Here is a 15,915-nt window from a genome sequence, read left to right as displayed (position 1 = left end):
TCATAAAAAAGGAGAAAGAACCTACATGTGTGAAAAATATTTATAGCAGCCCTTTCTGTGGTAGCAAAATAGTGGAAATTGAGGGGATACCCATCAATTGGGGAATGGCTCAACAGGCTGTGGGATATGAATGTAATTCAATACTACTGTGCAATAAGAAATGATGAAGCAGGCAGGTTTTAGAAAAACCTGGAAAGACTTGTACAAACTGATACAAAGTGAAATGAGCAGAGACAGGAAAACATTGCACACAGTATCAACAACATTGTGTGATGCTCAGCTATGAATGACTCAGCTTTCAGCAACACAATGATCCAAGACTCAGGAAGGAAAATGCTATCCATATCCAGATAAAGAACTGATGTCCTCTGGATGCAGATTGCAGCATGTGTTTTTCCACTTACTTTATTCTTTCTTGTGTTTTTGTTTTCCCTTTTGATCTGTTTTTTTCTTTCACAACTGTAACTAATATGGAAATATGCTTTACATGATAGCCCATGTATAACCTATATCAAATTGCCTACCATCTTCAGAAGAGGAAGAAGGTAGAAAAATTTGGAACTCTAAATCTTGTAAAAATGAATGCTAAAAATTGTCTTGACATGTAATTGGGGAAAATATATATTATTTTAAAAAATAAAATAAAAAAGTGTAGACAATTTAAAAAAGGCAAGGGAGTCATCCCAGAGACTTGATTGGCTCCTAGGGGTTTAAGGCTCCAGTCCTCCAGGATATAAGGCAAGCCCAGAAGGATTCAGTGCTCTTCAGATTTAGCCCTCTGAGTCACCACACCCAACATACACAGCTAATCAGACAAGTTTTGCATGGAGACAATGGGTGTGAGAGTGGGAGGGCCCTGCCTCTACCAGAACCAGTGTGGTATTTTTGCTGGGCTGTCTTCCCCATGCTATGGCTAAAGAAACCCTCTGTTAACTGTTAGATGGTCTGCAGATGTTTCATTCCACTCTAACTTCCATACAGCTTGAATCAGACCAGCCTACTACAGCCCCCAAAGAGTAGCAGTTGTGTTAAACCCACACATTATCATAATCATTTTCTTAACTTACTTTATAGAGATAGTTGGACCGTAGTGTCAGATATTAATGAATATCCAAATTCTACAAGAAATTTTAGTGATGATTATGTTGATGAATTTCAAACAGAAATCTGAAGGCTGAAAGGTATCCTCAGAAATCATCTAATTCAACCCATACCAGAGACTCCTTTAAGCCTCAAACCATCCACTGTCCTAAGGAATGAGTGGCACTTGACATTTCTAATAAAATACCCTGGCTCTATCAGGTCCACAACACCATGTCCCAGTTTCTTCATATACAAAGTACTGCTTCTAAGACTCAAGTCTTACCTCCTTTACTAAGATATAATTGGCACTTTGAACTCCCAAGATGAAAATGCCCTTTCTGAACTCTTCTAAAAGTTTATGTTTAATAATGAAAAACCTACAGAGTAATTCCCAACTCACGGTTGTCCAGACTCACTCCAGTGAGGGGGAACTCACTAGCCAATGAGACAGCTTAAACTGTTAAGAAGTTCTCCCTCACATGGATCTGAAATCTACCTCTCTGAAACTTCAGCTCACTGCTCCTAGTTTTAACATCTTTAAAAGATCTAAAGAGACATTTATTAAATAACGAAAGAAAGAAAGAAAGAAAGAAAGAAAGAAAGAAAGAAAGAAAGAAAGAAAAAGAAAGAAAGAAAGAAAGAAAGAAAAGTGATTAGTCTGGGACAACCTGTTCTTTATGAACCCAGGAGGATTCTTAGTGATTACCAATTCCCAAACCACTCTTCTGAGGACTGTGCCCCAGGAAAAAATGAGCCCCTACTTGTAGCAGTTAGCATTAAGGTTAATGAGTCATGGTTAATCGGAACACTGAGATACTAAGATGAACCAACCCTGGCCTAAACAGGAAAGTGCCCAGAAATGCTATTCTTTCTTTACTCAGAATCAGTTAGAAAGAACTTTAGGTCACTTAGTCTGAAGTTTAGAAGCTAAGTCATATATTTTGAAGCTATACCATTATCTCATAATGATGGAACATAATCAATAGTGATGTATGCCCTGGTACTGGACATTACTTAAGACAGCTCTAATGAAGCTAATAAGAAACCCTGGTTCTATCAGGCTTTGGGGTCAGCATGATATTCCATGCCTCAATTTCTCTATACACAAAATTCTGCTCCTAAGACTCACTCCTGCACTGAGATATACTTATGAACACCCCTTTGGCACTTTGAACCCCCAAAATGAAAACATCTTTTCTAAACTCTTCCAAAATTTTATATTCAATAATGACAAACTTTTAAAATATTGTAATAAATTAGCCCTGCCTAGGCCTTTCAAGTCACATAAAATTATAATTACTACCCTTCTTAACCTGCTTTGGAATCCTGCCTATTTACAGAGGCTTACCTTAAGAACTATTAGTTAGAAGGAGAAATTCAATATTTAAATTGGAAGTCAGTAAACAAAGAAATTAAATTAATGACTACAAGTATTATGTAACTGATGAATACCCTCTCTGCCCCAACTGTAGATCCTGTTATGAAAGCAGTTATGAAAGAAAAACAAACAAACAAAGCCCCATTATTCTCTTTTTTTTTTTCTAGGTGAGGGAATTGGGGTTAAGTGACTTGCTCAGGTCACACAGCTAGCTAAGTGTCAAGTCTGAGACCGCATTTGAACTCAGATCCTCCTGACTCCAGGGTGGGTGCTCTATCCACTGCGCCATCTAGCTGCCCCATTCTTAAAAGAATCTATGGACTCAAAAGTAGAAAAAGGATGATGAATTTAAATCTGAAAGGGACTTTAGAGATCATCTAGTATATTGCCCCTTCATTTTACAGATGAGGAAACTGAGTTCCAAAAAGGTTGTGACTTGCTAAAGGTCCTCCAGGTTGCCATTCTTCTCCTTTGCTATCCCTTGAATGGCCCACTTCCTCTTCTTATGGACTGACTCTGTATTCCAGTATTGTAGCAGAACCAGGATTGAATCCCAGTCGTCCAACCTCAAATCAGAGCTCTTTCCACTGCCTACCAGACTTCCAGGGCTGGGAAAACCTGCCTACGCGTTTACTTGTCCAAATTCCACTAGTAGAGATATGCACATTTTTAGCATCTATTTTTCAATCTAATTTTTAAATTAAAAAAGTCATTCAACAGAATTGGTGCCCTCACTCACATATTACTATGAATTAGTTTGAAGGCAGCGAGGCGGCTGAGCACCGGGCCTGGAATCAGAAAGATTCATCTTCCTAAGTACAAATCTGTCTTTACATACTTACTAGTTTGACAGGCCTGGGCAAGTTACTTAACCCTGTTTGCCTCAGTTTCCTCATCTGTATAATAAGCTGGAGAAGGAAATGGCAACAAAAATGAAATAGGTCAATAAGACTTGATTTCTTTCCAAAAACTAATCCTAACTGCACTGAAGTAACAGGAGTTCTGCTTTAGAAGAGGAAAAAGGACAGAAAGGGTATAATTTGGAAGCAGATCTTTTTGTTTTCAGTCATTTCGGTCATGTCGAACTCTTTGTGATCCCTTTGTGATCTTTGGGCAAAGACACTAGTGTTTTGCAATTTCTTTGTTGGATTTGAACTTAGGTCTTCCTCACTCACTCCAGGCCTGTTGCTCTAATCCACTGTGCCAATCAATACAAAGAGCTGAGAAGTCTCCTAGAAGGAGGTGTGACTTGAGATGTGTCTTAAAGGACTGATAGGTGAAATCAGTTGGAGATGAGTATTTCAGGATTACACCACCCTCCCCTCACTCGGGACAGCCAATCAGTGTGGCATAAGGCACAATGGATGATTTGGGGCAAAAGAGACAGTAATTGGTAGGACAGTGGCACACACACAGGTGTAGTGTGTCATAAAAAATCTTGCCCTCTTTAATTTTGACTAGGGCAGGTCTCACATCTGGAAAGGCAGAGGTGAGCCTCTTCATCCTTCTTTTTATACCATATGGTTCATTGTTTCCAGGACCAATTATTCAGGTTAGTTATTAGTTCAGCTACATTATGTGTTAAATGTACCTCTGTAGGCTGCTTTAGAAACCTAACCACCATTGTTTTCTATCACAAGGAACATCCTGACTTATAACCCAGTCTTTGAGAGAGAGCCTACTACCATTTCAAATATTCTGATAACCAGGGTGAAGCTGTGATCTTCTAGATGAGGGAACTCTCCAGCACTGGATGTATTCTCAACCAATCTTACCCTGAGAGCAAGAGGAAAGAGGACACTGGGCATAGACTACCCAGCAGACCCACCTTGTTCCCAAGTACACCTAACTTCCTAACAACTCATCTCTTCCCTAAAACCTACTCCATACCTTTAACTTCCCTTTCTCTTGATCTGGTCATCCAGGCTTGGGGTTCTCTTTGACTATTCTTGTCTCTCATAAGCAATTCGTTGCCAAGTCCTATGATTCCATCTCTTTAATCTTTCTGCTTTCCTTCTAGCTTCCACTTCGGTCACTAGTCATACCATCACTTCTTGTTATCCAGATTACTGTAATAGCTCCTAAGTAGTCTTCCTACCACATTCTGCCCCCTTTCCTGTACAGTAGAAAGAGCTAGGGCTTCGAAGTTAGAGGAAACTGAGACCCGGGAAAGACCTTTAACTTAAAAAAGCCAAGGTCCCCCACTGCATCCAGACCAGTCATCCCGATCTATGTCTTGTCACTGGACCCAGATGGCTCTGGAGGAAAGAGTGCGGCGGATGACTTTGCACAGCTTTGCCTCGATTAGATCCAATTCCCTTACAAGTCAAGACATCACCCTCCTAATGTCATTAGTCCTCTCCAAGAATGAATGGAGAAACAACAAGAACACTATCCTGAGTGATCCCCTTAAAAATATAATCTTCCTTAGAGAATTTGGGGTAGGTAGATGGTGCAGTGCACAGAGCGCTGGGCCTGGAGTTAGGAAGACTCATCTTCCTGAGTTCAAATAAGGCCTTAGACACTTAACTAGCTGTGTGACCCTGGGCAAGTCACTTAACCCTGTTTGCCTCAGTTTCCTCATCTGTAAAGTGAGCTGGAGGAGGAAATAGCAAATCAGTCCAGTATTTTTGCCAAGAAAACCATAAATGGGGTCAGGAAGAGTTGGACATGACTGAGAATAATTCAACAACAACAACAAACGAGGATTTCATTAGCCAGCCAGCCTGCCTTTTTCCAGGTGTTTTTACATTTCAGGGTAGCAGCACGGCTACTATTCTTTTTTGTTATTCCATGAATGGCCTACTTCGTTTTCTTATGGACCGACTTTATACTCCTGTATTGTTTTAGATCACTTCTTGCATATATGTCATCATTGGTAATGTGCTGCTACTGCAGGCTACTACTTATAACCATCCACTGCCCTCTGGGTCCCTCATAATTCTGATTCTTTGGAGATCTCATGATAGTGTTCCATGTTTCACAGTCCAAAAAGAATCACAGGGAGAGCACTGGTTTTAAAAAAGATGGGTTTTTTCTGTCAGGGAACAGCTTGGGATCTGTAAAAGCACTTCCCAAATGCAATTTAGCTCATTCTCCTCAATAGCTGATGGAACCCAATTGGGAATTGAAAAAAAAAACTAAACAGTTTTCTGGGTTGTTTCTGTGTTCTATTCACTACTTTCCAAAATTACATCATTTCATAGTGAATACCCACCAACACTGCTTCATTTCCATTTCTGGGGATTTAAGGGATAAGGAAGTCAAGCTCTTTTGCTACTTGACTCTCCTGAGTTTTCTACCACGCCTCAGCTGCCTTCTCACTCTGGACTATGCCTCTGCTCAGACCCCTTCTGCCACTGGTGAGTTCCTTCTGGGGTCTAGCTTGTTAAGGGCTCAGGCCTGCCATCCTTCATTCCCTTTCCAGTTGTGCTTCTGACTCTCTGGATTTTGCCACAATGCCCCTGCCATGGGTACCTTCTGGTCCTTTATCTTTCCACCCCACCCCACCCTACCCCCTCCTTCCACCCTTTTCAGCAATCTTTCATATACTGTCTTCTCCCATTGGAGGGAGAGAGCAGACTGTCTTTCATTTTGTTCGCATTCTGTATCCCCAATGAACCTGTTGCTTGCCTGTCACTGGAAGGATACCAGATAAAGAAGGAGGGAAGATGGTGGTGGTTCCGAATTGACCTGGTTACCAATTTTTTGCTGTAGTCATTATTCCTTCTACAGGCAACACATGAAATTATGAATTACATTTTCATGGTAAGACAACAAGGAAATGTCTGTATGATGATAACAGCTTGTAAAAAGAGCTGCTTTTCTTCTAGAATTTGTTTCTGTCTGCTAAGAATGAACGCAGTTTCTAACTGCAATGAATTTTAATGTTCTGGGCTCCTTGACTGTAACGTACTGAATAGTATTGGTATAGCTGTAACACTGATGGAGTAGATCAGTCATGACTCCAGTGCAGTTTTTTCAACTATACAGCACTGTAAAGTGCTAGTAAGCTTGGCTAAACACTTTCTTCCAGCTGCCAAACTGAATGATCTATTTACATTTTCAAAAGCCTCTAGGAAACTGAACTTTGCACTTATAAAATGAAGGAAAGATATGTATGTTTTCTACTGACATACAAAATCTCTAATACTACTAAAGCATATTCCTTTGCTCTCCTGCTTATTTTTTCTATTCTTTTTTTTGTCATAAATAAATTTTAATGACATAAGGGACACAAATGAGGACTCACCTATATGAGCAACAAGTTGACCTTGTGAGAATTGCTAGATAGATGGACTGGGGACACTTATTAGCCACGTAATCCCGGGCAAGTCCCTTAACCTCTTTTTGCCTCAGTTTCCTTATCTGTAAAACTGGGATAAGAACAACAGCACTGGCCTCACAAAGTTGTTAGAGTCCCATGAGATAATACAAGACAAGTGCTTTACTGCAAACGTGAAAGCACTGTTTTAAATATCAGCTATAATCAAACACTTCAGATTCATCTGATCATTTATTTAGGAAACCACAACTTGAATTTCCCTCTCAGACACCCCCCCCCATCCTCCAAAGCCATTTCAATTAGATTTCTGACTCCTAGGCTTTGTTTTTCCATTTGGGGGATTAAGGTATAAGAAAGTAATGCTTTTTGTTACTGAGTCACTGTGGTGCAACCAATTCAGAGAGGGTGCCAGGAAGGGGCTTAGAACCACTCAGGTTACTAGTTCTAGGCTTTGGTCATCACCTTGTCCACAGATAACAGTGACAAATCAAGGTTGTCAAAGCTGAACTTGGCACTAAATTACATCTTTTTGGGTGCTTTTTTAAAAAAAGTATATTTTCTGATTTTAGTTTCATATGCTAAAATAATTTATGTTGATTGGAATATATTTATTAATTTAGAAATGGAGTTTTTGGTTGTTTTTGTTTTTGTTTGGTTGTTTTTGAGGGAGGGTAGAAAAAAGCAGGTGAGAAGGATGGGATGTAATACGTCTGTTCACCAAGCTATAGGTCAGTCAGTTAGTGAGCAAGCAATTAGTGGCCCCTGTGTGCCAGGCAGTGTGAGAAGTGCTGGGGATTTAAAGAAAGGTAAAATAAACAAAGAGCTCATGTAATAGGTAGGAAAATCATTTAAATATAAAATACAATAAACTATATTCCTGTCAACTAATATGACTGTTACTGATTTACCTAGGTCATTTGTCAGGCTATAAATTACTGTATTTACTAGTCAAAATTCACCTTAAACTTTGCTCCATTCACTTTGGCTGCCACTTCATTCTCTTTACATTGCTCTGATTATATACTGAGGATATTAGGGGACTGGAGCAGCCTGGGAGGGATTTTGGAATTGCTCACTTTCTCCTTTTCCCTTATCTCAGTTCCCTTCCACCTTTGATACCAACATAAACCCAACTTCGCTTTCTCTTCTGTATCAGCTTGCGATTCTATTTGCTTTCAGAGATTAGAAATAACTTGCTTGTTATCAAAAAGCATGTGTTTGTGGTTTGGTTGCTGAACATACTTTCACACACAAAATACAGTATTTGTGTACCTATACACTTTGTATATAGTATGTATACAATCACATACAGAACTGCAGAATGGCAGCATCAGTAGGGACTTTTGAGATCACCAGGTTTCAGTTCTCTCTTTTTACTCTGAAGAAAACGAGGCCCAGAGAAATTAAGTGCAACATTATATGGCAAGTGAGGAAATTCAGGATTCTCATCCAGATCTCCTGATTGCACAGTAAAGTGGAAAGAACACTGGATTATGTCCTCACATATGTCAGTCAATAAGCATTTATTAAGCACCTTCTACATGCCAAGTACTTGGCTAAGAAAGCAAAAGACACATCCACATATATGCAACATAAGGTGGTAACCAGCTGTTTTGGGACTCTAAAGAAAAAAAGAGCCTAAACCAGAAGGGACTTAGGCCAGATATAAGGCATTAGTCCTCTCTAGAATGGAGTGGATGAAATATTCAAATCGGTAAGTATGAGAATGACCTAAGAGGAAAACATTTCCCAGGGTCTTTAAAATGTCATTTTACTCTTAAAGGCATAGATTTAGAACTGGAAAGGCCCTTAAAAGTCATCCAGACTCTTTCACTTTTTACAGTCTCTGTGTCTATACTGAAATCTCAGCTTCTCTTCCAGAAGTCTTCCTGTTTCCCTTAATGTTAACACCTTCCCACTGAGCTCATCTCCAATTTACTCTGTATATATCTTGCATAACAAATTATTTGCTCTTTTGTCTCCCCCATTAGAATGTGAGCTCCTTGAGAACAGGGGCTTGTTTCTCCAGAGTTTAGTACAGCACTTGGCACACTGTATTAGCTTAACAAATGCTTACTGACAGACAATACAATACAGATAGATATCACATATATGCGTGTATGTATACACACAACTTTTTGAATACATATCATATATAGTATATATGTGTATACATATTTCTTTGTAAACACACATAAGATCTTTGTATACATACCAGATATGTGTGGTGTGTGTCTATCTATATACACATACACATATAATGTATATGTGTATATATTCTTTGCATATGCACACATGATTCTTTATATACCATGTGCATAGTACACACACATTTATATATACACATAGACATATACAATATATACACCATCTATGTATAATATATGTGTGTCTCGTATTTATACCATACTTATATGGAATGTATACAAAGAATCATGTAAGGTTACAGCTGGAGAGGAGTGTACTGGCCCATATAAGATGACACAATTTATGAGTTGGAAGGGACTTTTGAGATCACTTGGCTCAATTCTCTTCTTTTTACCCTATGAGGAAATGGAGGCTCAGAGAGGGTATCAGCGACATGGCCAAGACAACATAAGTGGCAGAGCTGGGCTTCGAACTCCGGGGCAGACACTCCACTTTCCACCCCCTCGCTGCACCTTGCTGCGGATGGGCAGCCATCCAAGCGAGAGCAGAGCACACTCGGACTCCGGGGATGCCCTGAGCACCCGGGGCTGCCCAGGCTTCTCTTCGCACACGCTGGAGAGAGCAGGCACGCCGCTCCCCCAGCACGGTCCTGTCCACGCACACACCTTGACCCTGATGCTCCCAAGCTGCCCTATGACGCAGTCCCCCGGCGGCCCCTGGAGAAGGAGCAGAAGGCGCAGCCCCTCATGCCCGCGGCGGACGCCGAGTCCGAGGCCGGGGAGCCCGTTAGGAGTGAAACTTCCCCGGTGCCGGGGTGGAGTAGCGCTGCGCTCCGGTCCGTCCCCCGGGCGCCGGGCACGCACTGGCACTGCCGGCCGGCAGGCAGCACCCCGGGGGCTCTGGCCCCGCTCGCCCGTTTGCTCACCTGCTCCGGCTGCTCCTGGCCGCCTCCTCCAGGACCACGCTGCTGCTGCTGCTGCTGCTGCGGCTGCGGCTGCGGCTGCCGGGGACGCCCGCGCCTCCTCGGCTGCTGCTGCTGGGGCTGTTGCCCCGCGAGCAGGCTCTGGCCGCTGTCCTGCTCCTCCGGCTTCGTAAGCTCCGGCCCCGGCCCCGGCTCCGGCCCCTCCAACCCAGAGTCGGCTCCGTCCTCGTCCTCGTCCGGCTCCCCGTCGCCGCCCGCGCCGCGCAGCAGCTCCCCGGCGGAGCACATCCCGCCCCCTCCCCGGGGCCAAGTCTGGCCGCCCAGCTGGGAGGGGATCCGGGACGCACTCACGGCCTCGCCCGCTTCCGAGTCTTCCCTCCCGGACCCCCGCGACTGTTGACAGGCCGTTGGGCGGGAGGGCGCCGCCGGCTCGGCTCGGGGGCCCCGGGAGCGCCTTACGGAATCGACGCTCCGCCCAGCCCCGCCCCGGCTGGCCGGCCCCCAGGGACAGAAGTGAAAGGCTCTGTCCCGCTCCCTTTAGGCACTCGCCAGCCCCGCCCCTGAGCTCGGCCGCCCCGCCTCTGGGGCGGAGCCTCGAGGGTCTGGGAAAGGGAGGTCGGGGGAGGCGGCATCTAGGGCTCCCCTGGCTCAGGTATGGGCCACTTCTGTGGCTGGCAGTAGGCTCTTTCCACTTATCCTCCTCCTCCTCTCCCCCTCTACCTCTTCTTTTCTCTCTTCCTCCCATTCTTTATTCCCCCCCATTCTCCTCCTCCTTTGCCTCCACTCCTCCTCTTCTTTCTATCCCTCTTTCTATTTGTCTCCTCTCTTTTTTGCATCCCTTCTTTCTTTCTTTTCTTTCCTCCTTTGTTTTTTTCCTCTCTCCTTTCTCCCATTCCTGGTCTTTATCTCTTTTCCCTATTTTTACTTTTCCTCTTATTTTTATTCTCACTTTTTTTCTTTCCAAATTCTTATTTTCCTTGCTCATCTCTTTTCACTCCTCTTTTCTTGCCACTGATTTAAACTCCTTTTTACTCTCGTCCCTCTTTCTCTCCTCTTTTTTCTCTTTTGACCTTTCATCTCTCACCCTTTTTCTCTTTCCCCTTCTTTTCCTCTCCCTTTTTTCATGCCCCCATTCTTTCTTTCTCCCCTTTCCCTAGTTTCCTCATTTCTTTTTCTTCTTACATCTTTCTACCTGTTTGTCTTCTTCCTCTCTCCCTCTCTGTATCTTCCCATTTCCTTTCCTTTCTCTTCTTGTCGTTCTGGTCCTTCTGTCTCTGCTTCTGTTTCTCTTTGTCCATCCTTTTTTCTGATCTTTTTCCATTTCTCTTTCTCTCTCCCCTCTTCCCGTCTTTCTCCCCTTTCTCTTTTTCCCTCCCCTACTCTTTTCTGCCTCCACTACCCTTTTTCTCCCTCCCCATTGACCCTATTTCTTCTCTTTCTCTTTCCCCCTCCAGAATCTCCCTCTCTATCTTGGCTCCTCCTGCACTCTTCCCTCCTCCCCCCCTCCCCCATCCAAGACTTGTTTTCCTTTTCTGTTGACTAACACTTAACTTCACTGGAATGCAGTCAGAAAATTAGCTCTGGCACAGAGTCATGGGACCTGGAATCCAGGCTTGATTCTGCCATTAAATTAGCTGAGTGACCTCGGTCAAGTGAATTCACCCCTCTGCGCTTCTACTTCTTCATCTATAAAATGAAGGGTCATAGAATCACAGGTCTAAAGTGGAAGGGACTTCAACCCTCTCATTTTACAGATGAGAAAATTAAATTAAATTTAAATTCCCTGGACATTGATTGCCCAAGGACACACAGCTATCAGAGGTTGTATTTGAATCCTGACTCTCAGACTCCAGGATAAAGTTTAGACTAGTTGATTTTAAAGATCTCTTCCAGCTCTAAAATTCTTTAATAGGTGTCTTCTTAGTGTATGGCAAAAGATGAGCCCAGTGGTTGGGAGATAGAGCTACTTAGATTAGATTGTTAAATTCAAATTTCTCTTGGCCTAGTGAGCTGTTAAAAACAACAGAATTTCACAGTGGACAAATATATACCTTTAGACAAGAATTGCTCCTTCTTTTGGGAAGGAGGAGGATAAAAAATGTCATTGGCTAGCATCAAACGAAAGAGAGGAAAGATGGCTCCTTTCCTTTCCGAAAGTCATTAAAACACAAAGGAATATATTCAAGATAAAATATATAGAATTTAATGCCACCATAGAAATAAGAAGTTTCTATGGGACCAATTCCTTTCTTCTTCTTCTTCTTCTTCTTCTTCTTCTTCTTCTTCTTCTTCTTCTTCTTCTTCTTCTTCTTCTGTCAGTACATTCAATTGCTGAAAATTTGCTTTAATGTTTGGTAGTATTTGTGATAAGATCTGATTTACTTTTGGAATTTTGAGAAAAAAAATTGTGCAACACCATAACCACACGGGGGAACTTAGGAGGCATTACTACATTTGTGGATGGCTAAGTAATATGCCCTCCTTCCTATGACTTTTTGTATCAAAACATACCAGTTTTGAGGCTGTATTATAGGAAATGCTTACATCACATACACACATAGACTCATGTAGAGACACAGAGAGAGGTACAGAAGATAATTCTTTAGCTTCACCCTAGCTGTTGACACTTTAAAAAAATATTTCATCTCCTGTCTCTGTCCTTTCATTTCCATAAGGATTTATTGGAGACTTCCTAATACGATATAAAGAGTACTGGCTCTAGGGGCAGCTAGGTGGCGCAGTGGATAGAGCACCGCCCTGGATTCAGGAGGACTTGAGTTCAAATGAGGCTTCAGATAATAACACTTACTAGCTGTGTGACCCTGGGTAAGTCACTTAACTCCATTGCCTAGAAAAAACAAAACAAAAAAAAAGAGTACCGGCTCTAACAATTACTACCTGGATGACATTGGGCAAGTCTCTTAACCTCCATGGGCCTCAGTTTCCTCATCTGTAAAAAGTGGGTACTAGACTAAATGGCCTCAGGTCTTTTCTATTTCTGTTTCAGTGATCTATTGAATGTCTACTTTAATATGTTCAAAGCATGGCACCCATCTGATAGTATGACAAAATTCAAACCCAAGAAACTGTTGTTCACAATATTAGGTGATATACCTTAGATAAATGTCAGATAATAGCTAAATCCAGTGGTCCCCTTTTCAGTCCTCATCCTCCTTGTTCTCTCTTTATCTTCAGAAACTAATCTCCTAGACTCTTATCTTTTGGCTCTAGAAAGGGTACACTGGCCTTGTTCTTTAGGCTTAATATTTAAACAGGAATCATCTCCTTGACATATTCTGCTAGTTGTCATCCAACCTTTGCTTGAAGACCTCTACTAAAGGAGATCCCACTATTTTCCAGCCTATTCCATTTTGGAAAATTGACTCAATTTCTAGGATTGCTTTTTGCCCCCTTGAAATCAAAACTCATTTGGCCTCTGTGAAACTTCTACTCTTTGCTTTCAGTTTTGCCCTTTGGCACTAAGAAAAACAGGTGTAATTTGTTTTCCACATGACAACCTTCAGTTGCCTGAAGATAGAAGTTAGAGTCCAATCTAGAACTGAAAGGCCTTAGAGGTCATCTGGTCCAACTTGTTCAGGGTTCTATATATAGTAAATAGTAGAATGAGGATTGATGTTAAAATTGTGATTCCAAGTTCAGTGCTCCTTTCACTGCACCAAATTATTTTGGCCCTGCTTCCTCCCCTCAACCTCTCCACTTCTTTTTTCTAGGCTAAATAGCTCCAGTTCCTTATGTAATGTGCTCTGGATGTGTTTCATTATCTTGTCTGTCCTCCTCTCAATATCTTCCAGAGTTTTATGATATATGGTGTCAGAGGGGAAAACTAGCTACCTGGGGGATCAGGCCCATAGGGAAAGTAATATTTAAATTAGGCTTTGAAAGATACATAAGAATTTGACAAGAAAATAAGGGGACTGCTAAAGATTGAGTAAGGTCCAAGACAAGAAAGCTCACACTGTGTTTTTGAGAGAGAGAGAAGTTTAATTTGGCTGGAACGGCAGTTCTCAAACTTTTTGGTCTCAGGATTATTGATTATCGATGGATTATTATGATCTACCAGAGAACTCAAAATAAAATCCTATGAGCTTTTACCTCAAACAGCAAGTTTCACTAATTACAGCTTAGGAAAATTTTTTCCAGGATTTACATCTCAAACTTAAATTTGTCCTGGTGTAAAAAGCCAATCGTTAGAGATTATTTCTATATACTTGCAAATTCTCAGCAAGCCATAACCCAAACAAGCTTTTTGGCAAGTTTACACATTAAAACAATAATCTTACAATTTTCATAAGTGATAGCCAAATTGTTATTAGCTGTAACCAGATTATGAAAAGTTGCTTGATATAACTGATACAAACGTTTACCAGTTTGAAACTTAAAAAAACCCCAAAACCCATTACTGATCAGGTGACTTCAATTTTGTTAAATGTATTTCCAAATTACTTTACACAGAGAATCAGCATCTCATCATTAACGTGTTAAAATCACAACTTTAAAAGAGAGGGCTTAGCCAAGTAACTCCGGCTGGCTTCTTTACCTTGGTCCAACCTCCTTTCTTCTCTCCCCAGGTCTGCTGGGGTTTGAGATGCAGTGGGGGTTGCAGTGAGCAGGATGTATTGGACCTGGGTAGTGCTTCCAGGCAAAGGTTGCCCCAGGGCCCAAGGCCATTGCCAGTGGGGCCTATGCTGTAGCTGCTGCCCCTCCCCCCCCTTTCCTTTTACCTGGTGTGGGAGGGGAGGGGTAAAACTGTCTTCGAATCTGATCTGGAATGAGAGAGGTGAACAGAAAAACTCTCTTGACTCAAGGGAAGGGAGAAAGAAAAGGGAATGACCAGGGTTGTAAGGAGGAGTTTAAAACTCCTTAAAGATCAGTCACAAAACCTCCAGAATCTGCCAAGATGTTTGTTAGCTGTTCTAACGTTTCCCTGTAGACTCCTCGAAGGAGGATCCAGGGGTACACAGGAAGGGAGTAAGTAAACCTCAGGGAACCAAGAAGCACCTTCAGTCTCCCCAGTTCCCCAGCACCAAGAGAATTGACAGAGTTGGGCATGCACTTCTGGATAGGGCACCCGTCCTTATCTTCTGTGCTGTGGAACGTGTGCCCAGATCCCTTGCCTCAAGCAGAGCTAGTGGAGGGGGAGCCTGAGAGCATCAGGCTGAGTTTGAGACAGCCTCTCAACTGTCTGCCTGAAAAGCACATCCAAACCGAGCCTTCCTAGGTGCTGGAGAGCGACTCCACTGCAGGAGATAGGGAGAGGGGGGAGGCTTACACGCCTTCCAGTCTTGGCTGGAGAAGAGCTTGGGGCTTAGGCAGTTTCCTTGTACAGGCCACCAAAATGTGGAGGCGTGGGGGTGCTAGGACCCTGAAATGTAGAAAGCAAAAGACATGGGTCCTGACTGAATGAATTCTCCCCAAGCCTTCTTTTAGCCAAAACCAAGGTTTATTAGAACATTGATGGGGGGGGTGGTGGTGAGGTTTTAAGAAGCTGCCCTATTGGCCAGACTCTTAAGGAGTCTATGCTTTTATAACACTAATCCAAGCAAGCCAGATTTTAAGAAGCTGAGCCCATCTTAGTCATTTTACAAAATGGTTTTAATGTCACAGACTCCCAGAAAGGATCTTGGGGTCTCTAGGGGGTCACTGAACTTCACTCTGAGAACCAATGAGCTAGAATATAGAATCTGGGGAGGGCTAGTATAGAGGATAAGGCTTGAAAGGTCAAGGGGTACCAGATTTTGGGGAAGAATCTTGAATTCCAGGCAAAAGATTCAAACTTTACCCAATGGACAATGAGAAGCCATGGAAGATTTTTTTTTTTGGTGAGGCGATTGGGGTTAAGTGACTTGCCCAAGGTCACACAGCTAGTCAGTGTTAAATGTCTGAGACTGGATTTGAACTCAGACCCTCCTGACTCCAAGGCTAGAGCTCTATTTGCTGGGCTACCTAGTTGCCCCCATGGAAGAGGAAAGTCTGAGGAAGATAAATCTGAAGAATTTGGTATGCAGGCTAGATGGGAGATAGTAGAATGGAAGAAGGAAGACCAATAAAGAGGCTGTCATAATGGTTTAGGCTGATACA

General features: G+C 42.5%; 1 protein-coding gene across 1 annotated transcript in view; it reads right to left on the bottom strand.

Moving 5' to 3' along the window:
- FAM241A (family with sequence similarity 241 member A) overlaps window positions 1–10,448 on the bottom strand; it is an 87,821-nt gene extending 77,373 nt beyond the window's left edge. The window contains exons 1-2 of the mRNA XM_021001400.2: window positions 10,366–10,448; window positions 9,820–10,306 (exon numbers count right to left, since the gene is read on the bottom strand). Coding sequence (XP_020857059.2) covers window positions 9,820–10,306; window positions 10,366–10,448 — 570 coding nt within the window. The remainder of the gene's footprint in view (window positions 1–9,819; window positions 10,307–10,365) is intronic.
- Between the last annotated feature and the right edge of the window lie 5,467 nt (window positions 10,449–15,915).

This window comes from Phascolarctos cinereus, unplaced genomic scaffold, assembly GCF_003287225.1.
Source record: "Phascolarctos cinereus isolate Bilbo 61053 unplaced genomic scaffold, phaCin_HiC Scaffold_9;HRSCAF=440, whole genome shotgun sequence".
Lineage (NCBI taxonomy): Eukaryota > Metazoa > Chordata > Mammalia > Diprotodontia > Phascolarctidae > Phascolarctos > Phascolarctos cinereus.
Note: the sequence above shows the minus strand (reverse complement) of the source record. Positions and strands in the feature narration are given on the sequence as shown.